This window comes from Dipodomys spectabilis, unplaced genomic scaffold, assembly GCF_019054845.1.
Source record: "Dipodomys spectabilis isolate Male_0828 unplaced genomic scaffold, ASM1905484v1 ptg000297l, whole genome shotgun sequence".
NCBI lineage: Eukaryota > Metazoa > Chordata > Mammalia > Rodentia > Heteromyidae > Dipodomys > Dipodomys spectabilis.
In genome coordinates this window covers 14569964-14596009 of record NW_024870974.1, presented here as the reverse complement: position 1 = coordinate 14596009, position 26046 = coordinate 14569964, and the positions used below count along the sequence as shown (strand labels likewise).

The 26046-nt window shown below is 40.5% G+C and overlaps 1 protein-coding gene across 7 annotated transcripts in view; it reads left to right on the top strand.

The window, feature by feature from the left end:
• The window catches only part of Tmem131l (transmembrane 131 like), a 127146-nt gene that overhangs the window by 95637 nt on the left and 5463 nt on the right, over positions 1-26046 (top strand). For 6 of the 7 annotated variants that reach the window (XM_042701734.1, XM_042701736.1, XM_042701732.1 and 3 more), the window contains 11 exons: positions 1559-1701; positions 4250-4439; positions 4626-4811; positions 5376-5525; positions 5823-6445; positions 13063-13211; positions 20328-20452; positions 21267-21430; positions 22744-22929; positions 23660-23738; positions 24756-24838. In XM_042701734.1, coding sequence (XP_042557668.1) covers positions 1559-1701; positions 4250-4439; positions 4626-4811; positions 5376-5525; positions 5823-6445; positions 13063-13211; positions 20328-20452; positions 21267-21430; positions 22744-22929; positions 23660-23738; positions 24756-24838 — 2078 coding nt within the window. The remainder of the gene's footprint in view (positions 1-1558; positions 1702-4249; positions 4440-4625; positions 4812-5375; positions 5526-5822; positions 6446-13062; positions 13212-20327; positions 20453-21266; positions 21431-22743; positions 22930-23659; positions 23739-24755; positions 24839-26046) is intronic. The other variant, XM_042701731.1, reaches the window with a different exon arrangement.

Below are 26046 nucleotides of genomic sequence, written 5' to 3'. Positions count from 1 at the left end.
GTCTTTAAACTTAATACCACTTATTCTCTATAGCCCCAGAGAGAATGGGAGAAGTGCTTCATTGAGCCTATTGGCTTTCTCTTTTCCTTCTTTTAACTGACAGTTATTGTTAAATGATTTAAGTAGCTATTTATGTGTTTCATTATTGTTTGCATATTTAGGTAATCTTTGAGATTTACAGGAAATACAGATCTGTATTGAAGGTCTCTGCTGTTAGTGAAGATCCTAACACAAATGTATCTCTGGTTACATTTTCATTGTATTTTTAAAGCTTTGCTAGTATATCCTTTTGCAAAAAAAATTCCTACTTGAGACATCCTTAAATATGAAAGAGTTTGTGCTTCTGCAACTGAGCATTACTCAGAAGAAAATGCTCCGAAGTAAATTTTTGAAGCATTTGCTTTGAAGTATTTTAGTTAAGACTTTCTGGTGCCCTGTTGACTTCAATGTGTGATTTAAAAACTTTTTTACTGAAGAACTAAGGACAAAGAAAGTGTAGAGAAAAGCTTTATTAGTCAGTCCAGGTCTCAGAAAGTACATTTTTAACATAAATTTGGTTTCTGTTTATCCATACAGATTTTTTTTTCCTTTTGGTGGGTCGTGGGGCTTAAACTCTGGGCCTAAGTGCTGTCCCTGAGCTCTTCAGCTCAAGGCAAATGCTTAAGCCAGAGCGCCACTTCTGGTTTTCTGGTGGTTAATTGGAGATAAGAGTCTCACAGACTTTTCTGCCTGGGCTAGCTTCGAACCAGGATTCTCAGATCTCAACCTTCTGAGTAGCTAGGATTACAGGCATCAGCCACTGGCTCCTGGCTTCAATACAGAATCTTCTCAGTTTTTTTCCTGTAAATCAGTCATCTAATGCTTATCAGGTAAATGCTTTTAAGAGGTTAAAGATTCCTAATCCTTTAAAAAAAAGTTGCTCTGTAGCATGAGCTCTCCGTTCAGTGTGTGTCACTAAGCATCGTTTCCACTTAAGTATTTCACCCCAGAAATCCTGGACTCAACTTGTGAAGAGGCAAACATTAGTCTGAACCATTGTTGTCAGTAAGAGTGTGACTCCAAGTATGCTATTCCTCGAGTGATATTTAACATCTTTAATTCCAAAGAAAAAGTATTTTTTATTTCTATTATCACCCCTAGTGTGCAATTCTTACAAGCACAAGTTACTATGAAAATCTTTTAATTTACCTGGTAAACAACCATTTTGTCCAAAATTGTGTTTGTGTTTGCCAATTTATTTCTTCAGTTCTTTTTCTTGCATATCAGATCCATCCCAGTACTTGCTTTAGAAAAATCTATGAATTCCATTTGTGACCTGTAGTATTAGAAAATGATTGTAGCTGCTCATGCATTTTTGCTGTTGTCAGCTTATATGGGCCCTGGACATACTTTTAGTTTGTGAGATGCAGGAAATATCATGCTCTTTAAATTGATTATATTTTTAACTTCAAAAATAACTTTTGCTGTCCGAGAAAATTTAAATGTAAGTACATTTCAGTTCAGTGTATTTTGTGTCTCTGTGATAATGCCTTTTCGCTTCTGTCTTGGTTTACTGTAGGAATAATTTGACTGGTATTGACATGATTGGTGTGGAAGGGCTTGGAGCAAGAGAGTTACTGAAAGTAGGCGGAAGACTTCCTGGCACAGGAGGTTCACTTCGATTTAAGGTGCCCGAGTCTACGCTGATGGACTGCCGTCGACGTGAGTTCGCATGTGTGCATGCTGACAGGGCAACTTTGGTATTGAAAACCAAGAACAAAAGGATTCTGTAGGAAGATTCTTTTCAAAAACTTACAGTAAATTCATTGTACTGATTCAAATAATTCAATCAGGTAAACATTTGAACCTATGTAGGCTGGTCCTCTGGATTGGAATGATAGCTTTAGATATTTAATTCAACTTAAAAAATAAATACAGAAGACGGGCTGGGAAGGTGGCTCAGTGGTTAGAGCGCTTGCCTTGCATGCCTGAGGCCCTGGGTTCGATTCCTCAGCACCACAGAAGCAAAAAGAAAAAAAGCTGGAAGTGGCACTCTGGCTCAAGTGGTAGAGCTCTAGCCTTGAGCTGAAGAGCTGAGGGACAGCACCCAGGCCCAGAGTTCAGGCCCCACGACCGGACCCAAAAATAAATACAGACATACAGAAGGGGAAAAAAGAAAGGACAATTGCTCTCCTTCCAATTACATTTGAACAGTATAGCGTAAAATACTTGCAATAAATATACAAAGTAAGTGATTTGGTTACCATTCATCCAAAGGAGGAGTATCACACCGAGGTGACAAATATAAGAGTAAAGTATTGCTAACCAATACTGCTTTTTGTGGTGATAGAAATATTCTTTATATATGTCTCTGGTTGTATGGAAAGGAAAGCCAGCTTAGATTCCGTTTTCTTTGTGTGTACTCAGTGTCATTCAATATAGTAGTCCCTTGCTACATGCAGCTAGTGTGTTCTTTTTTTTTTTTTTTTTTGTCCGTCGTGGGGCTTGAACTCTGGGCCTGAGCGCTGTCCCTCAGCTCTTCGGCTCAAGGCTAGCGCTCTACCACTTGAGCCACAGTGCCACTTCTGGTTTTCTGGTGGTTTATTGGAGATAAGAATTTCACAGACTTTTCCTGGGCTGGCTTTCCAGCCCGGACTGGCTTTGAACCGCAATCCTCAGATCTCAGCCTCCTGAGTAGCTAGGATTACAGGAGCCACCGGTATCCGGCTTGCTAGTGTGTTCTTAACATAGAGATGTTTCCTTGATGAAATCTATTTTTTTCTTTTTGTATATATTTATTTACTTTCTAAATTTAATTTTTTTGTCAAAGTGATGTATAGAGGGTGACACTTACATATGTAAAGAGTATATTTCTTGTTGAACATTGTTTTTCTTGTGTGTGTGTGTGTTGAACAGTATTTATCAAGTAACAGGCCATCCAAACTCAAAAATTTCTGAAGTGTTTTACAAAAAAGCATTCAGAGTAGAATTTCTGCCATCAGTAACTTAAGCTATTCCAAACAAGATTTTTTTTTATCTTTAAGTAGTTGTACAAGGAAGGTCCCATTCTACAAACAGTATATGAGTACACAGTGTCTGACAGCATTGTCACCCATCTCTCCTAACCCATCCCTTCTCTCACTTTTTTTCTTTGTGATTAGGTGATTACATAAATTTCACATATTTCACAGTATTGTGGAATAGTGATACTTTTTAGTTAAAGTCACAAACACATTTTAACCTTCACAAGGCAAATTGTCATTATCATGGTCTATGCAGTTTGTGAATACAAGTTAATGAAATCTATTTTTAAATTTGTTTAAATAGCCATGTGTGTTTAATGGCTGTTCTATCAGACAATGCTGATTTAGAAATATACTGAGCTCAGTAGCAAATGACATGCTTTGCATGTTTGAAGCCATATGTCTCATCTTCATATCTCTAAAAAAATTGGTATCTTGATCTAGAGTTTCCAAATTATGTATTCATTTAAATTAAATGTTTTAAATAATTTAATTTGTTTGAAGAACTTACTCAAGAAGTAAAAAAATCAATGAGTAGAGATAAAACTTTCGTTTTTTGGTAAATTTTATCTTGTTTTCCTCTTTAAAAATTCATGTAAAGAGTAAAGTCATTTTTAGTATAGAAATATGTTTTTGTAGAGAAAACTAGTTGATGAAACTGCTACATGGTTTGTAGCACTATTTTAATGCCTAACTGGATTTATTTAATTTTTTTAATTTTAGAAAACTGTGCTTTACTATGAGCCTGACTTTGAAAAGATTAAACAATTTTGCATTCAAAATTCTTCAGTAATTTAGAATTGGCTTTGATAAATTTAGGACTCGTATAAAAAGTATAGAAGCAGCCAAATATTAGTCCTTATATGTAAGAGACTGAACTACATGTTTATATTTTAAAATTACTGTAATTCTTTTTCAGACTTCTAAATAAAATATGCACTCATTTATTTGCAAGGATTTAGTTATTAGTTTAATAATTGTGACTTTGAACTGTTTAATAACGATGAATTTACAGGAAAGCAAATACAGGTGTTTGGAAGTGATTCCTGATTTAGTGTGAGTGACAAACTCAGGGTCTCAGAGAACATGATAACTACTGGTAAATCCAAACTGTTGGGCTCCGAAAACAATACTTTTGCCTCTTCTGAGTAAAATACTTAGGCAGAACACTTAGGAAGAATCTTAACTGTTTAAGTGTTTAAAGTAAGTTGCAGTGTATATACACTAAATGTCACCTTTTGTCTCAATAGAACTGAAAGACAGCAAGCAGATTTTATCTATTACAAAGAACTTTAAAGTGGAGAACATTGGCCCTCTTCCTATCACTGTGTCATCATTGAAAATCAGTGGATATAATTGCCAGGGCTATGGATTTGAAGTGCTAGACTGTCATCAGTTTTCCTTGAGTCCAAATACATCCCGTGACATTAGCATTGTGTAAGTACTGGTTTTCATTGCATTTCAGTTTTGTGATACATATAACAATCAGGATAAAACTTTTTTTCCTAAGACATCCTAGGTTTTTTTTGTTTTGTAGAAGGAAGAAATTTTGATGCTATTAGGTTCTTTGTATATAAATTTAAAGCCAGTGAAAATTTGTAAACTTGAACCATTTGTTTCCAGGTTTACTCCAGACTTTACCTCTTCCTGGGTCATCCGTGAGCTGACACTGGTCACTGCAGCCAACCTGGAATTCCACTTCACTCTCAACGTGACCCTACCCCATCACCTGTTGCCCCTATGTGCAGATGTGGTTCCAGGGCCCAGCTGGGAGGAGTCCTTTTGGAGGCTTACAGTCTTCTTTGTCAGGTAACCCAACATCATCTTCATTCTTCTTCCCCTGTTGAGTAGTGGCATCTTGCTAGAAAGTTGTATGAAATACAAATTACCTGAATAAGGTCAGAGCAGAGGAATTCAGTGGGGTTTTTAATTGCCTTGAGAACTCTGCCTTACGTGAGCCAGACAAGGTTGTAACTAGTAAGCATTAAGATCATAAGGCACTAACTGTAAGTCAAAGGACCTAGAAGTGTCACAGACTTCTGTGCTCTATGGTTTATTGGCAGTCTCAGTGGAAGTGCTTATTAATTCCGTGCAGTAACAGTTTAAAAGTATAAGACCAAAATGGCCTTTTAAAAGTCAAATTGTAATGTCAGCCTAATGAGTGCTTTTATTTTTAATCTTTAGGAAACATCTGAAATTTTGGTTTCTTGAGATGACCTGTGCCTAATATTTCCCAGGCTCAAAGAACCCTCTTGCCTCAGCCTTATGAATGCTGCTGTGCCAGGCATATGTAGTACCACTTGTAGCTCACAGCTAATCTTTTAATGTTATTTTGAACCATGCAGTAATGAATGTCATTGCTTTCTTCCTCAGTTTGTCTCTGTTGGGCGTGATTTTAATAGCCTTCCAGCAAGCACAGTACATTCTTATGGAGTTCATGAAAACAAGACAGAGGCAGCATGCTAACTCAGCTTCACAGCAGAGCAGCAGTCCAATGGATGTAATCAGCTCCCATTCCCACAAGTATGAATTTGTGTGTGTCTACATGTGATGTACACGTGTGATCTCTTGCCTTTGATCCCCTCCTCATTTCTGATTTTAAGAAAAATTTCCAAATTTTTTTTATAAAATTTTCTTTACTACATTATTGTGTGAACATTTGTGATACAGTCTTCACTTAAGGGCTTAGTTCATTAGTCTTGTTATTGGCAGAAAATTCAGGGAGTTTAAAGATTACTACCTCCCTCTCATGATATAGAAACAGAGTAGAGTTTAATTCAGTTTGCCTATGGTAAATGGTTCTTTTTTTCTTCAATTCAGAAGCAATTGCAAGAACTTTCTCGACACATACAGCCCTTCTGACAAAGGCAGAGGGAAAAGCTGCCTTCCTGTGAGCACACCGCAGAACAGGAGCCAGAATGCAGCCAAGCGGAGCCCTGCCACCTGTGGCCATTCTCAGAAAAAGCACAAGTGCTCTGTCTATTACAGCAAACACAAAACCAGTACCACCACAGCCATTAGTGCCAACACTACTACTGAGGAAAAGCAGACTTTGACCCTGGGCACACCCCTGTCTGCTGCTAAGGAGGACACTTGCACCAATGTGGGTGAGAACTGGGTCAACCTTAAGTATGCAAATGGCATGAACATCAGTATGCAGAAGAATCTGACTCTGACCAGAAACTTATTGAATAAAGAGGAAAGCACACTTAAAGACACAATTATTGTCAATAACACTTCTTCAGAATGTAGTATGAAGGAGGGAATGCAGACATGTATGTTTCCTAAGGAAACTGACATTAAAACAGAGAACGTGGATGAGTTCAAGGAACAAGAGCTCTGTCCACTAAAAAACTCTAAGAAGCTACTTGAAAATCCTTTGCCAAGAACCTCACCTCAGTATCACCAGTCAGACTTGCCAGAAGTTTCCAGGAAACATAATGGTAATGTTTTCTCCTTGATGAGTCTTTGCTCTTTGTCCCTGTCTATTCTGAATGGGGTTTGTTCTTACCTATGACCTTCTGTTTTAATTGTGGGTGCTGAGTTCTTTAACTCATGCAGTTTTCACAAAGGTCTGTAAATGTTGAAATGTGACTTGAAGTGCAGTTTTGAGACAATGCACCAAGCTTGAAGAATAGTACGGCTAAGAAGTTTATCAGAAGGTAAGTTGAGAGGGATGCAAGTTTATTTCATTGTTAGGATATGGACATCTTTCTCTGAGTATTTGTTGTCAGCTTTTCAGATTATTTGCAGAAATTAACCAGACCTACTTTGTTTGTGACTGGACAGAACTTCACCAACTTCTGTTCAGCTGCCAGCAGTTCATGTTTCCTGGCCTGGCTTTTTTAATAGCTTCCCTCAGTTAAAAGAAGGCAGATGTTCTCATGCAGCAAAAGCAGTTAATGGGAACACTAGTAAAAACAGACTAGGAAGACTGTTTACAGAGAATACTAGTGGTATTCTTTAGCTGATCCCTTTGGCCTCTGGCAGAAGGGCCTGTGCTGCTTCTCCTTTACTTCCATATGATCGTATGAATGTGCATGTTCCTATACCTGTTGGAAAAACCTTTGTTGCTTCATGTTTCTTCAGTGAAATACCTGAAATCTTAAACTTACGAGGTTTATTTGGCTCATAGTGCTCAACAAGGAGTACAAAGTTAGAGCCATTAGCACATACCCTGGAACATTTCTTCTCACATAGTGACATCTGGGCAGGCACGACAAGGGAGAAATGCCTTAGAATAGAGAAAACAGTTCTTTTAAAAGATGGGGTTAGGTGCAAAGTTCTGATGGGTTAAGAATATCATTCCAGACACTCAAAAGACTGCCCTCCTTGAGTCCTTGTTGAGAAACAGAAGTTTTCTGATAACAAAGCAACTTTTATTCCTCTGCTATACCTTTCCACCTGCCTGCTTCTGAGAGGCATATCAGAAGTTTGGTATATCAGAAGTTAAAATGACAGAAGTGAAGGCCATGTTCATAGTCTCAGGGCTGCTTTCCCACATTTGTGTCTGGGCATCAACTTGTCAAACAACTGTAAACAGCTAAGTTTTCCTAACATCTGTTACATGTTCCAGAACCTCATGATCATTTCATGAGGGAAGGGCTTTTAAAAAGTTAATGTAAATGACTGGACACCAATGGCTCATGCCTGTAATCCTAGCTACTTAGGAGGCTGAGAGCTAAGGATCACAATTCAAACACAGCCTGGGCAGGAAAGGCCATGAAAAACTCTTATCTCCAATAAAAACACCAGAAAAAAACTGAAAGTGGCACTGTGGCTCAAGTGGTAGAGTGCTCACCTTGAGCTGAAGAGCTGAGGAACAGCACCCAGGCCCATGACCAACCGACCCTCCCCACCCCCCACAAAAAAAAAAAAAAAGAAAAAAAGTTAATGTTAATGATCTTTTGAAATAAATTTTTTGACAAGTATTTATGGATTTCATTTTAACTATGATCTAAATAATAGAAATTTGTAATTGCTAATTTTTTGGGTGTGTGTGTGTCAGTCATGGGGCTTGAACTCTGGGCCTGGATACTGTCCCTCAGTTCTTCAGCTCAAGATGAGTGCTCTACCACTTGAGTCACAGCGCCTCTTCTGGTTTTCTGGTGGTTTGTTAGAGATAAGAGTCTAATGGACTTTCCTGCCCAGGCTGGCTTTGAACAATGATCCTCAGATCTCAGCCTCCTAGGTAGCTAGGATTATAGGCATGAGCCACTGGTACCTGGCTAATTACTAAATTTTTGATCTCAGAACTACCAAGGAGAAATAGCAGATTATTTTGTGTTTTTATTTTACTTACAGTAATATATAAAAGGTAATAAACTTTTACCCCAGAGTTTTAACTGAGGGCCTTGAATTTGCTCAGCTTGATGATCTAAATAAAAATGTGTGATTATAATGAAATACAATCATTTTCAACCTCAGAACTACAGAAGAGAAATAACTATTATTATTTTACTTACAATTGTAAAGAATGTAATAACCAGGGTTTAAATGAGGGCCTTGAACTTGCTCAGCTTGTTTGTAAGGCAGTGCTTTACTATATGAGTCACATCTCCACCTCTGCTTTTTGCTGATTATTTTGGAAATGGAGTATCTTGGATTTTCCTGCTTGTTCTGGCTTCAACCTGAAATCCTTCAGGTCTCAAGCTCCTAAGTAGCGAGGATTACAGGAGTGAGCCACTGGAGCTCAGCTGCACTTTTAATAGTATGTTAAACCTTGAAATTAATAGCACCTCCAACTTTCTGAAATACCTGTATTTGCAGAAATTCAAAAACAAGTTCTTGCTTACTTATAGATGCTAATAATTTGAAATGAGGATTTAATGGTTTATTCAAAATATACCAGATGATTCAATTTTAGACAGCAACGGCCAGGTGCTAGTGTCTTAGGCCTGTAATCCTAGTTATTTAGGAGGCTGAGAATCATGGTTCAAAGCCAGACCAGGTAGGAAAACCCATGAGAACTCTTATCTCCAATTAACCACTGAAAAGCCAGAAGTGGATCTGTGGCTCAATTGGTAGAGCACTATCCTTGAGCAGAAAAGCTCAGCAACAATGCCCAGGCCCTGGGCGCAAGAAAGAAAAAAAAAATTTAGACAACAAAACTTTTAACTGGATATTAGTGAGTTTTCTTGATCTTTGTTCTTATTTTCTTGAATTATAACTGCTGTTTAATGTCAAGGTGTTGTACAGAGGGATTACAGTTACATGAGTAAGGCAGTGAGTACATTTCTTCTCAAACATTGTTACCCCCTCTCATTTTATAACTACTTTTGAGATGCACAGATTTTTAAAAATCTGTGGAGATAAATGTACATGGTAAGATCTTCACTGCTATCAAGGCAACAAACCTGTCCATATCTCAGCCTGTCTCAGTGATCACTCCTGTTCCTGCCCCCTTTATTGTTGTTGCTTTTTTTCTTGTTTTTGTTTTGAAATGAGGACTGGCCCCTAAGTTGGTCCCTTATAATAATATAACAATTCCCCCCCCCCCCTCCCCCAGTCCTGGGGTTAACAGGCATGCTCCACCATGCCTTGCTCCTCCATTTCTTCTTTAAGTGTGGCATAAACACTCTTACTCTGTGAAGTCATGGGAAAGTTGCACGCTGAATAGGTTTACGTGGATTGATTCTTTTTATATATATGTATTTTTTATTGTAAAAATACTGTACTTGAGGGGGTTACAGCTACATGAGTAAGGTAATGAGTACATCTCCTATCGAGCAGTTACCCCTCCTTTGTTTTTCCCCTACCATCCCTTCCTCCTCCCTCCCAAACTACCCCGCCCCCTCCCCCAAGTTGTAAAGTTGGTTTTCAACATAGTGTCTTGTAATCTCATTTTACAATGGGTCAACCTGTATCCTTATTTCAGCATTTTGTGATGCCTTTTTTAAATGAAGCATACATACAGTATTTTTTATATTCTTTCTTTAATTTTTTTTTATTGTGAAAATACTGTACAGGGGGGTTGCAATTACATGGGCAAGATAATGAATACATTTCTTTCTTTTTTGGGGGGGGGGGGAGGTCCGGTCGTGGGGCCTGAACTCTGGGCCTGGGCGCTGTCCCTCAGCTCTTCAGCTCAAGGCTAGCAATCTATCACTTGAGCCACAGCCTCACTTTCCGGCTTTTTTCTTTTTGCTTATGTGGTGCTGAGGAATCGAACCCAGGGCTTCATGCATGCAAGGCAAGTGCTCTACTACTGAGCCACCTTCCCAGCAATGAGTACATTTCTTATCAAGCATTGTAGCCTCCTCCTTTGTTTCCCCTTCCCAGCCCTTCCCATCCTCCCCCCAGTATTTTTATATTCTTAAATATTCTTACAGTAAAATTTCTTAAAGAATTATCAATGAACTTGTAATTGGTATTCTTTTTTGTTATTTGTCCTGATAAAGGATTATAGATGGCTCTTTCTTCCTTCCCCCTTCTCCAGGAGGCACTAGTAATGTTCTAGGAGCCAGCCTGCCTTACTGCTTTTTTATTTAAGGTGGTTTAGTACTGGCTATTAAATTCAGGTCCTTCTTTAGAACTGTTGATAGCTAATAGCTTTGATGTTTTATTTTTGACCTAAAAAGAAAACTTTAGGAACTTCCTTTGCCCATGAACTAAAATGGTAGGAAAGTCAAGGGCACATCCTTTTTTAATTCTTACCCATATTTGTCTCATACTTACAGATTTCAGAGTTCAGAGTAGTATCCTTATTCTGATCAGTTTTTCTGCTACAGAGCCCTTTCTGCCTGCCTTTGGGCAGTTTCCCTTACTCATTCACTGTTGGATATTTTCTTTTGTGGACGTCTGACATCTAGTTTGTCTTGTAGAGGAATTACATTTCTAAAATGACTTAATTTTGACAACTTGTGAAACAGTGGGGTGTGGTTGGGTGTTAACTCAGAAAAGGTCAGGTTAAAGAGGATCTGAAAGCCACATCCTTCAGGCGACCTCAACCACATTCTATCATAAATCAGTGATTGGTTTTTATGTCTGGGTAAAATTCTGTTGCATGCATTCATTATCAAAGGACATGTTACATAACTTAAAGATCTTAATTGGCTTGGAGACACTATTCCTCTAGATAAGCCTTTCTCGGTGACCTTTCTCTTCTGTCACAGACAAAGGCATAGAAGTATTCCATGATGTTTTACTTTTTGTAGTGAATCTAATCCAGCCACAGATTGATTTTCTGTGTTTATCTTGTATTCATCTTGGAGGTATAACCTTAATTTTGTGATAGGACCTTTCTTTTAAAGTATAAGCCCTGGTGTGCTGTAGTTGTACTTAAGCCTGCCCCACATCACACAGCATGTGTCCTACCTGCTTGGCTCAACAGTTATGTGATGTACAGAGGGGTTAACAGATATATAAGGTAAAGAGTATCTTTCTTTTTGGGCCATGTCACCCCTTCCCTCACTGTCTCCCAAAGTTACGTGATATTTATATAACGCCTCAGTTTACAGACTAAAAGTATGCCTAACTTGTGTTATTTGGAAAAAGAATGTGTACCTTGCTTTGTGTGAGGTTCATTTGTGTGTTTCATTAACAGAGGCGACTTGACTGCTCCTTTCCTTCTGAGATTGGAGAGCTCTGCTAGCCCAAGTGTCCTGTCTGGTCAGACCAGGGCGTCTAACTACTCTGCCTGACACACTTGTGCCAGGCCAGCTAAGCTTTCCCCAGGGCCTCCCACACATGCTCTCCCACTTGAGCCACAACCCTATTGTTTGCACTTTTTTTTTAAATGGGATCTCCCCAACTTTGCCTGGATTTGCCTTGAACTTGTGATTCTTATGCCTCAGCCTTTCAAGTAACTGAGATTATAGATTCAATACCTATGGTATTGAAATGCTTTCTGTTTGGGATTAGAAAATTGGCGCTGAAGTTGTTTTGCCTTTATTGTGAAGCTGTTAACTCACAAAAAGTATGTAAGAAAGTTGGTTGGATTGTGTGGCTCGGATAGAGCACTTACCTCCATGTGCAAAGGCCCTGGGTTTCATCTTCACCTAATTTTCCACACCTTAACTGACAAAATGGGGAAAACATCCAAAAGGTTCCCAGCAACCCTCCTTGTACACGTCCATTCCTCAGCCTGCACCCTCACACCACAGGGAAGAGCCTTTGTGACACAGCTTGGGTGTCCTTTGGTGGAGATACTGTTCCCGAGTGTCTCTGCTTGGTGGTATTGACATGGCTGTCAGGCTGGCAGCCGGGAAGTTGCTGCTATGTCCTGATCTGAGTAAAGAAACAGGCTCTGTCACCTTAAGAGATTTATCACTCTGATTATGCGACTCATTAGTGGCAGAGCCATGACTAGAACCCAAGCCTTTACCTTTTTTTCTCCTTACCCTACCTTTAAGAAAATGTGAAAGTATGCATAATACAAAATTTACCATTTTAACTACTTTTAATTGTAAAGATTGGGTGTCTTTAAGTATGTTGATACTGGTATGTGACTCTTGCCACTAAATTTTCAGGACTTTTTCATCATCCCAAACAATAATTCTCAACTAGCAGGAGAAGGGGAAGTATGTATTTATTACTGTACACAGAATAAATAGTCCAATTCACCGTCCATCTCTTTGAATATGAGTATCCTAGAATACCAACACAAGTGCAGTCAAAATGCCCTTTTGTGTGCGTTCTGTTTTACTTTGTATAATGTGTTCATGGTTCATCCATGTTGTAGCTTATATGAGAGTGCAGTTCTGTACTGTAATTGATATTTGTGTTATGAATAATGGTGTCCTGTTGTGTGCATATACTGCATTTTGTTTTTCCACTCACCTGTCAGTGGACATTTGAGTAGTTTTCTCCCCTTTGCTGTTCCAAGTAATGATGCTCCCATGAACATTGGTATGTCCCACCCCACTACCTGCCATCTTTTAAAATTGTAGAACTCTTGCTTTGAGTATATTTTTACTTGTAAACAAAGCCAAGGATGTCAAAAACATCTCATACCTAAATCTCATTAAATGGGATTGTTTAGTATAGCAAAGAAGGTTTAACTATAGGAATAGGAATGGAAAAAAATACCTAGAAATTGAATTGTTTTTATTTATTCAAGGGACTAACCAGCAAGTGCCTGTCAAGAATGAAGTAGACACTTGTGAAACTTTGAAAAAACTTGATACAAAGTCTCCTTCAGAAAAGAAGATCTACAAAGTACCTAAAGAAGATGTGTGTTCTGAGAAACAGGATATACCTTCAGTTGAGGTCTGTATTCCTTCTTTTTTCCTATTAAAAACAGAGTAGTATAGCAGCTATTGAACCAAGGGTACTCTTAACCTCAATGCATTTGAATACAGGCTGATGGTTGTGTGTTTGGAACATTGATTTTGAGAGGAGTAAATAGCATATTTTCCACTTGAGTTTCACAAAGATGGGCAGATTGCTCCTATGTAGAAGGAACATAGTTTGGCTAGTGCTTGAATGAGTGAGTGTGTGAACAAGGTCATTTGGGAAAATCAACCTGTGTTCTGGAAGTGGTGCAGAGGAAAGGAAGTGGACACCAGCTCTCTACTGTTACTCTGCCTGGGAACATAATGACATCAATACCTGCATTTGTGTGGCAGTGAGATGATGGTCAAGAAAGATGAGCGACATTTTAGAATCAAAGCCATTGAGATTTAATACTTCACTCAAAAAGAGTTTTTTTTCTTTTCTTCTTCTTCTTCTTCTTTTTTTTGGTCAGTTGTGGGGCTTGGATTCAGGGGCTGGGCGCTGTCCCTGAACTCTTTTCACTCAAGGCTAGTACTCTACCACTTTGAGCCACAACCCCACTTCCAGTTTTCTGGTGGTTAAATGGAGATAAGTCTCATGGGCATTTTTGCCCATTCTGGCTTCAAACCATGATCCTCAGATCTCAGCCTCCTGAATAGCTAGAATTATAGGCATGAGCAACTGGTACCCAGCAGATTGGTATTTTTTTTTTAAATAATCATTTGCAAATGATAACTTCAAGGTCCAAAGCCTGGTGACTTAGAAGGTGGGGGGTAGCAGGTTCATTTTCATAGCTTTCAAAGCAATGTTGGATCATAGTTAAAAGCATGGGCCAGCCAGATGCTGGTGATTCATACCTGTAATGTGAAGCTAGCTCTAGCAGGACAGTCTATGAGACTCTTTATCTCCAATAAACTACCAAAAAAGCCAGAAGTGGAGCTGATTCTCAAATGGTAGAGTTCTAACTTTGAGCAAAAAGAAGCTCAGGGACAACACCAGGTCCTCAGTTAAAGCCCTAGAACCACCACCACAAAAAAAACAACAACAACAACAACATGAAACATAGCCAGAGCTCTAGATCATCATTTACTCCTTTCATACTGCGTTTCCTCATGTACAATGAAGGTGATAATGCTATACCCACCTTGCAGGCTTTGGCTGAGTAAATGAGCTACTGGGGAAGCAGTAAGTACAAAAGAAAAACAATGACAAAGCTGTTGCCATGACATCAGAGAAGAGAGATAGGAAATAGAGGGTCTGAGGAGGTCGGCACTATAGCTCTATAGGAATCAGCCCTGAAGCTTGAGTAGGAGGTTTTCCCTGTGGAGGTTGATCCGAAGGTAGCCTGGTATTCTCTATAGCTTTATAGCAGGAAGCCAGGTCTTGAGTGTGGATGTTGGGGTGGCATTGGAGCTACAGCGGGTAGTAAGGAACAAACAAGCCCAATATGAAGTGGAGCTTCCTTTTCTAGACCGAAATCATGTCTCTGTGTTTGGGATGGGAGGAAAAGAATGAAGACAGGAGTTGAGCCTGATCTGCTTTTGCCTTGGGTTTTGGAGACTCGGCCTACCGCCTACAATACAGAAGCAGTCATACAGGGAGATGTTGGAGCCGATAACTCTTAACTCTAAGATATCCTGAGAAACACCGCTGATGCTATGTTGGCACTCTTGCCACTGTGTGTGTGTGTGTGTGTGTCTGTCTGTCTGTCTGTCTGTGTCTGTCTGTCTGTTCCCATCACAAGCTGTGTCCCAGCCCCAGAGTCTGCCCTGGCTCTCTGGGCCAGACTCTTTATCTGTGCTTTTTCTTATGACAGTTTTCTTAATATGTTAAAGACATGTTCTTCCTTACGTGTCTTCATTACTAGATTCTGACTGTCGAGCATGGGTATTACCATTTATCCCTAACTTTGGCAGTCAGTCCTCTTGCAGCGGGTCTTTGAGCCTGTTGTCATAGCCATTGACACCTAATGATGGCAGTGGGCTAGTAGGAAGAATGCCAGCCTGAGAAGTTCAGGGTATACAGACTGGACTTGTAGTAGCCAGCTATGTCATCCAAGGTGATCTCTCCTAATACAGTGTTGTGAGCTGCCCTTTTCATTTCTTTGCTGTTTTCTGTGACTCTCGCCCTTCTGTAGAACTGTTCTCAAGGTCCCACAAGTGTACTTTCCACTTCTTTGTTAACTTTGGAGAAAATTATTCTCAGTAAACACATTCCCAAGTGTAGTACTCAGTGTTTGCTTAGGGCCTAACTTTGCAGCTTAGAAAACTATAAATCCGTAGTACACAGTACTCTAGATTGTCAAGAAAGATTGAAGCCCAGGTTTGAAAACCATACCTAAAATTTAACCCTAGCTCTGACCTATTTTCCTAAGAAAATAATTCATGATTATTACAGAAACATAAAAAAGAAAAAATCCATTCAAAACAAAGTACTTCTAAAATTTTTGGTACTTTCATAAATAACTCTGTTACGATACCATGTTAAGGTGAGGAAATACAATTAAAAGAACCAACTACGAAAGCTTTTATGGTACACTGCTGGATTGCTTTCCAGGCTTTGTTCTCAGCATCTCTAGTTTGCAAAACCTTTGTATGGGAGATGAGGGCTCTGTGAATTGAACTGGGGCTCATGCACGTTAATAAGCACATGCTGCACTACTGAGCTGCACTCAGAGCTCTTGTTAGCAAAATCTCGGTCTGTGTAATATGTAAGTAATCATGTTTGGTATTTTGGGGGTATCTTTGGGTTTTTTTGTTCTGGTATTCTGTATTGAGCCATGGCCACCTTCAGCCCTGAACAATTGTTTTGGTTGTCATTTCAATTTGCATTTTATGTAGAGAAAAAGCACTTTATTCTGTTTTTTATAAAATTCTGAAAGTAAAATTTTAAATTTAATCCATACAAAATTCTGTCTGGGCCAGGGTGGTAGGGGCTACAAAATTCTACCAGTGAAAAGAATGTGTATAAATTAAGTAAATGTCCAGCCAGAGGCAGACACTACTACAATATCCTGCTCCTCTAGCCTAGTATTTGTAAAAATAAACATGCACTATAAACATGTTAGGTATCCTAAATCCAAAATGGAAAGGTGAGATTCAAGTTAGCCTATTAATTTTTTGTTGTTGGTGGTGGTGGTGGTCGTGGGACTTGAACTCTGGCCTTGGGAGCTGTCCCTGAGCTCTTCAGCTCAAGGTGAACACTCTACCACTTGAGCCACAGCACCACTTCCAGTTTTCTGGTGGTTTATTGGAGATAAGAGTCTCATGGATTTTCCTGCCTAGGCTGGCTTTGAACCACAATCCTCAGGTCTCAGCCTCCTGAGTAGCTAGGATTACAAGCGTGAGCCACCTGTGCTCAGCTTAATTTGTCTCTCTCTCTTTTTTTTTAGTTGTGTTGTTCACTTTTATCAGTGTCTGGTGAGCTCCATTGCTACACTTCTCACCCTTTTCCCATTGAGTGCTGTGCCCTCCCTTCTACCCTACTGAAGGGGTGTGTGTGTGTGTGTGTGTGTGTGTGTGTGTGTGTGTGTGTGTGTGTGTGTGTGTGTGTGTGTGTGTGTGTGTGTGTGTGTGTGTGTGTGTGTGTGTGTGTGTGTGTGTGTGTGATTTTCCTTTTCTATTTTGTGAATCATTATTTCATATTCTTTGCTTACTTTTCTATTGAATGTTAATAGTTGTTTTTGTTTTTTTTTGGTGGTTGTGGGGCTTGAACTCTGGGCCTGGGCACTTGTCCCTCAGCTCTTCAGCTCAAGGCGAGCGCTCTACCACTTGAGCTACAGCACCACTTCCGGTTTTCTAGTGGTTTATTGGAGATAGGAGTCTCACGGTCTCTCCTGCCTGGGCTGGCTTTGAACCGTGATCCTCAGATCTCAGCCTCCTGAGTAGCTAGGATTACAGGCGTGAGCCACCGATGCCCGGCTTTAATAGTTTTTTTATTACTAAAACAGTATATTAAGGTACTGTATCAAATATTGTGTATCAGATTTTTTTTTTCCTTTTCCCTTGTCTATTTTTACCTCACTACCACAGATTTAAGAATTACTTTATACAGCTGATCTGTGTTTTCTTTTTGGTTTCTCTGTTTTGCTTTTATTAACACCCAGAATCTTTTTTTTTTTTTTTTTTTGGGTCCGGTCATGTGGCCTGAACTCTGGGCCTGGGCGCTGTCCCTCAGCTCTTCAGCTCAAGGCTAGCGCTCTTACCACTTGAGCCACAGCGCCACTTCCAGCTTTTTTTTTATTTTTGCTTATGTGGTGCTGAGGAATCAAACCCAGGGCCTCATGCATGTAAGGCAAGCGCTTTACCACTGAGCCACCTTCCCAGCCCATCACCCACAATCTTTTTTCACTCCTGATATCCATCAATTGTCACCTTTATCAGGAAGATCAAAGAATTTAATTAGTTCACATGGTTCAGTGATGATGAGAATGATAGCTAAGACTATTATAAACTGCTCACTAGGTGCCAAGTAATTTAACTCTTTGAAGAATTTAGTAAACTGATTCAGAGAAGCTAAGAGACCTGCTCAAATTGACATAGCATACAGCATTTGAGAACTGGCCTGGTGACAGTGATCTTAATTGTGACTGTATGGCTCTTTCTCGTTCTGGTGAGACTACCAGAAGGCACAGTCAGCTCCTGCCTTTTTCTCTTCTGCACATTTCTAAGCAGGTTTGTTAGTCTGGATCTCCGGTGTGCTTTCCCCTCTGTTCTGTCCACAGTAGACATTGAGGACTGTTCTCACTCAGGGAGATGCCTTTCTCACTACCTACTGTTTTGAGTAGCACTCACCTAAAAAGAAAAAGGCTCTGCATTTTCTGTCTTCTTTTTTTTAATTAATTAATTTTTTTTATTGTGAGAATACCGTACAGAGGAGTTAAAATTACATGGGCAAGATAACGAGTACATTTCTTCTTATCAAGCATTGTTTGTTGCCTCCTCTTTCTTTCCCCTTCCCATCCCTTCCCATACTCCCCCTCCTCCCCCCACCTGATCCTCTCCTCCCCCCACCTTTTATTTTCATGTCAGTAACCCTTGTGTTGTCCCCTGGTGGGTGGCTCATAGACTTCACTACTTGGTCATTCCACTCAGGCCTCTCCTTCCTTGTTTATTCTTAGAGAATTCTGTGAGGTTCCTGAGCTCCACATCCTTCCTCTCAGTCATCCTAAGACATTTACTCTCTCACTTGTACAGGGAAACAGTTCCAACCAGATCAATTGGGGAAGGGCAATCAAGTGTCAGTGACCACTGACCAGCTCCTTCTTTCTCTGACCCCATATAGAAAGCAGTTCTCTACTGGTGCCAGGCCCTAAAGCGATGGCAAGGCTCAAGTACTTATGCTGACAAGCCTTTGATGGCTCTCGAGTAGTGAACAAGGTGTGGGGGAGAGGAGAAGTAATAAGCCTACAAAGGAACAGAACACGGAGTTCATAAAGAACAATCTGTGATTAAACAGTGTATGTCTGATTTTTGACAATTGAATCATGTGTCTGTTTATTGTCAGACTTGCAACAATTAGCCAGAAATCCTGTAGGATTAGACAAAAGTTCTATAGGTTTTGTATATTTGATTTGTCAGGTTTTTAAACACTTTTAGAATCAGGATAAAAGTTAAGATTCTGTGTATTGGAGAGGAGAATTGAAGGAGTATAAAAGGGAAAGCAAAACCCCATAATTTCAAGGTGGCTCAGTGGTAGAGCTCTTGCCTTCAATGCCTGAGGCCCTGGGTTCGATTCCTCGGCACCACATAAGAAAGAAGAAAAAAGCCGGAAGTGGCGCTGGGGCTCAAGTGGTAGAGCTGAGGGACAGTGCCCAGGCCCAGAGTTCAGGCCCCACGACCAGACGCAAAAAAAAAAACAAAAACAAAAAACCCATAATTTCATGTACAGTCAACGTTTCATTGTGTTTCTAGGATTTGTTTATGTGGATGCATATTACTGTAGTAGATGTGGGAGAATTCTGATATCCCAGACTTAGGACATGTAGGGAATTTAGAAACTTTTTCCCAATTACTGTATTATCTGCTATAACTTCATGGATTTCTACTCTGGAACAAACTTCTAAACATGAAGGTGAAATGAGCCAATCTTTGCTTTCATGCAGTGTGACTCCTTAAGGTCATTAGGAAGAGATTTGTGGCCTTGAATGTGCCTCTGTCCCTACGGGGGGTGCTCACCTTTGAAGGGGAGTCCCTGTTCCTCTGGGGTCTCTGTCCCTCTGCAGTTCCCTCCTGATAGACCTTAACACGCTTGAGATATTTTTTGAAAAGCCCTTGGTCTCAGTCAGTGAGATAGTGCATGTATAAAAAGTAGAGGGAAGTATGCTGTGTCTCAAGTGGTAGAGCGCTAGCCTTGAGCTGAAGAGCTGAGGGGCAGCACCCAGGCCCAGAGTTCAAGACCCACAACCAACAAAATAAATAAATAAAAAGTAGAGAATCCTGCTGTTCTTGAACCTATTAATAGGATATTCCTGTATGATTTATCTGTAACTTGCATTCATGCATACATGTATACATTGGGGTGTGTGTGCGCGCACGCATGCGTGCATTGGCTGACAAATTGTTTTTAGAGGCACGTTTAAAAGCCATACATATATTCTTCTTGCTTTATTTACCCAAGAAGTTTTCAATAGTTTGGAGCATTCTGTGGAGATCTGGCTGTTCTTCTAAATTTCATCTGTAAACAAATAAAAACAGAAATGCACAGCTTGCTCCTCAGTTGAGTTTTAATCTGATTTTGCTTCAGTAGTAATTCATGCCAGTTGCACATACCAAATTAACAGGTGGCGGCTGGAGGATGTATTGCTGCTGAAGCCAACAGCCAGCCAGCCCCAAATTGCTAGCAGATGTTTCTCCTCCTTAGCCCCTTAGGAATTTTATAGGCAACAATTCTTCTTTTCTTCTCTTTCTGATGAGTGCAATGGAAGGAGGGAAATGAAAACAAACTGGAGACTGAGAAACACACGTCTCAGTTTTCACCTGGTCTGGGACTTTCTAAATGCAGGTGGAACTGGTCTCCAGAAGTTAGGACAGAAACAAGCTCAGGTTTAGCTTCATGTTTAATCATGTTCAGTCAGCTTAAACCACTAAACATTTTGTCTTTTTACTTTAGCAAGAAGATTCTTACAGGAAAAAGAAACTTCAGGAGAAAAGAGAAGGAAATGTACAAAATCTAAACTGGAGTAAGAGCCGAACATGTAGAAAAAACAAGAAAAAGGGCATTGCTCAGGCCTCAAGGTACAGTCCTTTTGCCATATTGATCTAATATTTCATTCATAATTTTGCACTTTGCCATTTTTTTCTCATATTTTGTTACAGATACTTTAAAAGTGATCAGTTTTTGTAGTTCATCCTTTATAAGATGCTTAAAGCCATAGGAAGTTTTAGGGAAAGCCTAAGCCATAGCTCTGTGCCATGTCCTTGTTCTTCCTGTCAGGGCAGATGCACTTACAGAGCAGGAACAGGTGTTAGGGAAAGCCTGAGCACAGGCACCCTCCCACTGGGCCACTTAAAACTTCAATAATTAGATCTAGAATAGTCCCGACTTCCATAGTCCTTGCTTTAGACTATAGATAGAGAGCTCTTTGGCTGTGGGAAGAAAAGCACCCAGATAGTCTACTACTTATGTAGAATAGAATACATGGTAATGAGAGCAGAGCCAGAGTGTGGAGCCCAGATAGCTTGGCGCCGTGCCTTGGAAATCCTGTTTCCTGTGTGTAAAATGCAGGTACTCAACAGGGCATGGAAGTCCTATGTTCAGAAAAATCCCCTAAATTGAACCTGATGAAACATTTCTCAGCTTGAGGTTTTTTTCTACCAGGTCCACAGTATGTATGTAACTCCAGATTGCCCCCGTCCCCCATGGTGTGGCCTCTGAGTTCTGATTTCCTTTAACTTCCTGGAACACTACACTCACATGTGTAAGGGTCCCCAGCAGGCCTGCCTTGTCTCACTGATTCATATTCCATTTCTGGTGATCTCATGGGAAAGAAGTGTGTGCATAAAGACAAAATAGGTAAGTGATTTTTTTTTTTTTTAATGAACTCTTCAGGCCTACCGAACAGAGTGAGCTAAAACTTTTATGCAATGACTTTGGGAGATCGGAGCTGAGTGGCGACATGGATGTAAGAAGCTGGTGTATACAGGAAAACGCAGGAGAGGTTTGTAAGGTCGATACAGAAGTGGCAAACAGCTCATCAGTGCAGAGAGAGTCAGGTATGTAACAACTTAGGCTGAGCAAGGTACTCCAGGAAATCTCCACTGTATGAGACAGGCCAGGTCCATTGTCACTTTATAGGCAGCCTAGCTAATGACAGGCCAGAATGGAAAGCCATTGAGGTGAGAAAGACTAGAAAGTGAAGGTCCTTTTGAGCCTGGGAAAGCCTCTAGAGTTGCCGCCCTCCTGGCCATTCCTAGTTGTCATAAACATTGCTAAAGAAACAGAGTGGCTGGCTGTAGACAGTGTCCTCTTGGTGGAAAATGGAGTAGCCAGGTGAGAGTGCCACCCCTCTCTTAAGTGTGATATTTTCCGCAGAGCCAGGCCCTGTCTAGCCTAGAACTGCTGAGGCAGTGCCTGGGAATGGGAAGTAAGGGGGCTCCAGTGCCGTGCCCAGAGTAGAGGAAGTGGTGGAGCCAGAGGACCCCTGAAGTTGGCAGCATGGTGGGGCTTGGGTTGGTGGGGATAATAATCCAGCCCACCCCACTCTCCCAGACACAAGTCCCACTGAGGTACATACTAGTCAGTGGAGGTAGCTGGTCTCTTTTTGTCTTTCATTCTCATAACACATGTGTGCTCCTTTTCACTTTTCAGTCGGTCCTAGGGCTTGAACTCTCAGGGACTTGGACCGGTGGTTGTCTCCGAGCTACTAGTGCTCTACCACTTGAGCTACAGCTCCACTTGCAGCTTTCTGGTGGTTAATTGGAGATAGGAATCCCAAGGACTTTAATACCCAGGCTGGCTTCGAGCTGTGATTCTCAGATCTCAGCCTCCTGAGTAGCTAGGATTAAAGGCATGAGTACCTAGTTCCTTTTCAGTCTTAATTGGAGCTGCTTCCCACCTATATATCAGTAATGTTTTGAAATTCCTAGCTTACATCTTAATGAGAGAGGGAGAAAATTACCTATTACATCCATTTTACTAGAATAGTTTTCTCGATAGAGAAGTCTTTTACTTGCTATTTTTTGTAATGCTGAGGATCAAACTCCTTATGTGCAAGCTAAAAAAGCACTCTACCACTGAGCTTTGTCCCCAGCCTCTAGAATTATTTTTAGATGAAGACTGTGCTTGGGTTTGATTGTAACTCAAAATGGATTATATTGCCCATCCACACACATAACAGGCTTGGCCTGCGGTTTCTCCAGGTGCTGTGTTAGCTTCAGTAAGCCTCCTCAATCTTAGTAGCTAAGCAGAGTTGGCCAGTCCTGAAACTGAGTGGCCTTCCTGCCTACTTCACCTCTTTTTTTGTTAGAAGTGGCACTAGATGTGAAATTGTCTTTGTGAAATACAACATTTCCCTTACCTCCTCCAGAGGGTTACTACCAGAAGCCAGAGAAGAAGCCTTCGGACAAGTTTTGCTTGGACTCCAGTTCTGAGAGTGGCAGCTCCTCGGGCAGTGTGCGTGCCAGCCGGGGTAGCTGGGGCAGCTGGAGCAGCAGTGGCAGCTCAGAGGGTGACAGGAAACCTGCCATGGATGGGCAGCACTTCCTGCCATCTGGTGAGTCCCATGTGGCCTCCCTGTTGTCTCCTCCCACTCCCCTCCTCATGTGCCCAGCATGCCCAGTGTGAGGTCCAGGTCTGTCCAGCTTTGAGGCTTTAATTTGCTTTGGACTCCTTCCCTTTGCTCTCCTCCTTCCTCCTTTCTCTTTAATCACTAGCACTATTATTACTGTTTAGTGTCTATCTCTGACACACTTAGTCCTCACAGCTCCATCTCCCACCAAGGGAAGTATAATGAGTACAATCCCAATTTTACACATATATGCGTATGCACACAAAAACAAGATGATAAGAAATATATACCTGAATGGTCATAATGGTAATGTAATTGTAGGTGATTTGTACTCCTTTCAACTCGTATTTCCTTTTATAAATTTTATAATGGTCATTTTATAAACTCAAAGGAGTAAACACTAAAATTGTATAGCTAAATTTCTTTTTTCAGGAAAAAAAATCTATTGAAAGATAATATGGATGTTTACTTTTCTCCATCATGTGTAAGGTATTAATCCAAAATTCTTAATCTAAATATTTAATTTTATTAATTTTTCAATGAAAGGATAAATTATAAAAGACCTTTACAACTTAAATGAATTATGAATATTGGTATAAAGTGAAAAATCATTCATTAGGGATTAATAATACTAACAAGATATGCATTTTAATACAGATAATACACAGTTAATTATACTTCTTAAAACTTGTGGTATCTGTTTTTTTAAATGCAGGGGACAGTTTTTCCTCAAGTGACTTTCCTTCTGAGGCTCCCATCTCCTTGAAACTTTCACATCACATCTGTAACCCCACGTAAGTGTTCTGGGGTTTCCAGTATCTTATGCATGCTCTGGGGTTCCCTTCTCCCATGTGCAGTGGTTCCTCGCTGTTCACAGGACATGAGTTACAGGATCTTCCCCCATATGAACACACACATTCACACATGCACAGACATGAAACTCTGCACACGTTCAAGTCCCTTACACAAAATGGTATAGTATTTGGATAAAATATATGCTTATCTTCTTGTATTCTTTATCATCTCCAGATTATATGGAAAGTCCAATGCAATATAAATGCTGGTGTGTTCGTCACTGTATTTTTCCAAAAATCTGTACACTTTCAATACACACTCATTTGTCAAATAGTCATCAGTCAGAAGTACAGGTGTTTTTTCCCCAAGTGTTTGGGGACTGCTGGGTTGAATTAAAGGATGCCAAAGCTGTGGTACAGAGGGCAACCAGCTGTGTCTATAGTGAGATGAAGTCAGGGTTAGCAAGGAGGGAGTACACTGCAGTGACAAATGCACTTGGCTCTCTTGGGTGCCTTGCCTCGTGTATAAGAAGCTACAGTTAGGAGGGTGAGTTTGTGAAGAAGGAAACCCTTGCTACAGGTAGAAAGTAAACTAATGTTTAAGAATTGCTGCAAACTTTATAGACCATGATAATGACCATTTGCCTTGTGAAGGTTCAAATGTGTTTGTGACTTTAACTAAGTACCACTATCCCTCGAGACTTGAAATTTATGTAATCACTTAATCTCAATAAAAAAATTATTTTTAAAAAAGAATTGCTGCAACTTGGTGGTAGACAGCTTGGAAACTGCAGTTTGGTTAAATGATTATTGTTCAAGCAAGACTTCATTGGATCCTGGGAGTTTAATGTCCCTCAAATGTTTTCTGGCTGTGTACCTTTATGTCTGTAATACCTGTATGTTTCTATGGGTAAGACCTCTGGTGAAAACATGCAATATCTGTGTAGATTACAGTGCAATATCTGTACTTCTTGTGCAGAAAAGTCAGCAGTTCCTCTGTACTCACTTTCCCCACAGAGATGTGAGTAATCTCCTGCCGTATGCAGACCCTTCCTGTCCCAGCCTCCCTGCCGAGCCTTCAGGTGTTGAAGAAGATAAAGGTGAGGCCTGTCAAAGCTGGTATACAGGTGTTCTGTTCTGTCCCCTGGGTGGAGCTTGTCTCTAAGTTGTATGTGTAGGTTGAAGGCACTTCCCTGTGGACAGGCATCATTAGGCATCTGACTTTGGTATCTGCCAACCACTCTGTATGGATATGCAGCACCTTTGTGGTAGCCCAGGCAGAGGTCACTGATCCTACAGTCCCAGTTATTGGAGACTCTCACTGCACTTCTTCATTTCCCTAGTTGGGGAGAAGACAAAAAACAGAAACATGATGCCTGTGGGCTTAGGCATGAGACCCAGGTAGAGAGAAAGTCGGGGATGAGGTTTCTACATCTTCACCTGCTTCCACATTCCCTCCCAGGCACTTTCTCCTCCAGCTCACCTTGCCTTGGAAGCCTGCTTATCTTGTTTTAGCAATCTGGTATTCATCCTCAGTCTGCACAGTGCAAGAGCTCCAGACCTGCAGATTAGGAGTGAGGATGGTGACTTTCGTGCATGGAAATAAGAATGGTCAGAAAGAATCCCCACTCCTTCCTGGGCTTTTTAATGGAAAATTAAGTCCATTCTTCCTTCATTTTGCCCCCTCTTTTCTCCTATTCTTCTACCTCGCTCCCCTCCCCCCTACTCCCTTGTTCTCTCTCTCATCTTTTAAATAGTCTGAGACTTCATTCATTCCTGTCCAGTCAGCATCAGGAATCATAGCAGGATATGCCTGATTTGTACTCTCTGTGGCATTAGTACACATACTTGCTTCAGCTCATATAAATTAATGGTGAATGATGAGGGGTCAGGTGGATTGCAAGTTCTAGGTCAGAAGTGGACATCATGGCTCATACCTGTAATCCCAGCCACTAAGTAGATGGAGATTGGGAAGGTTGCAGTTCAAGGCCAGCCAGGCAATGAGGAAGTGAGACCTCCACTCAACAACAACAACAACAACAAAAAACCTGAGTGTAATGGTATTTGATTGTTGTCCTAGCTTATGGGAAGCATAAATAGTCCAAACTAACCTGGACAAATACACAAAGCTTGATCTCAGAAATAACAAAAGCAAGTTAAATGGGATAAATATGTGGCTCAAGTGGTAGAGTAGCTGCCTAGCAAATGCAGAGGTATGAATTTAAACCCAGTACCATGAGAAAGGAAGGCTGTTATTCCCACTGAATAGGATACTTTTTTTCACAGGAAGCATCAAGTTCTCTGTGTT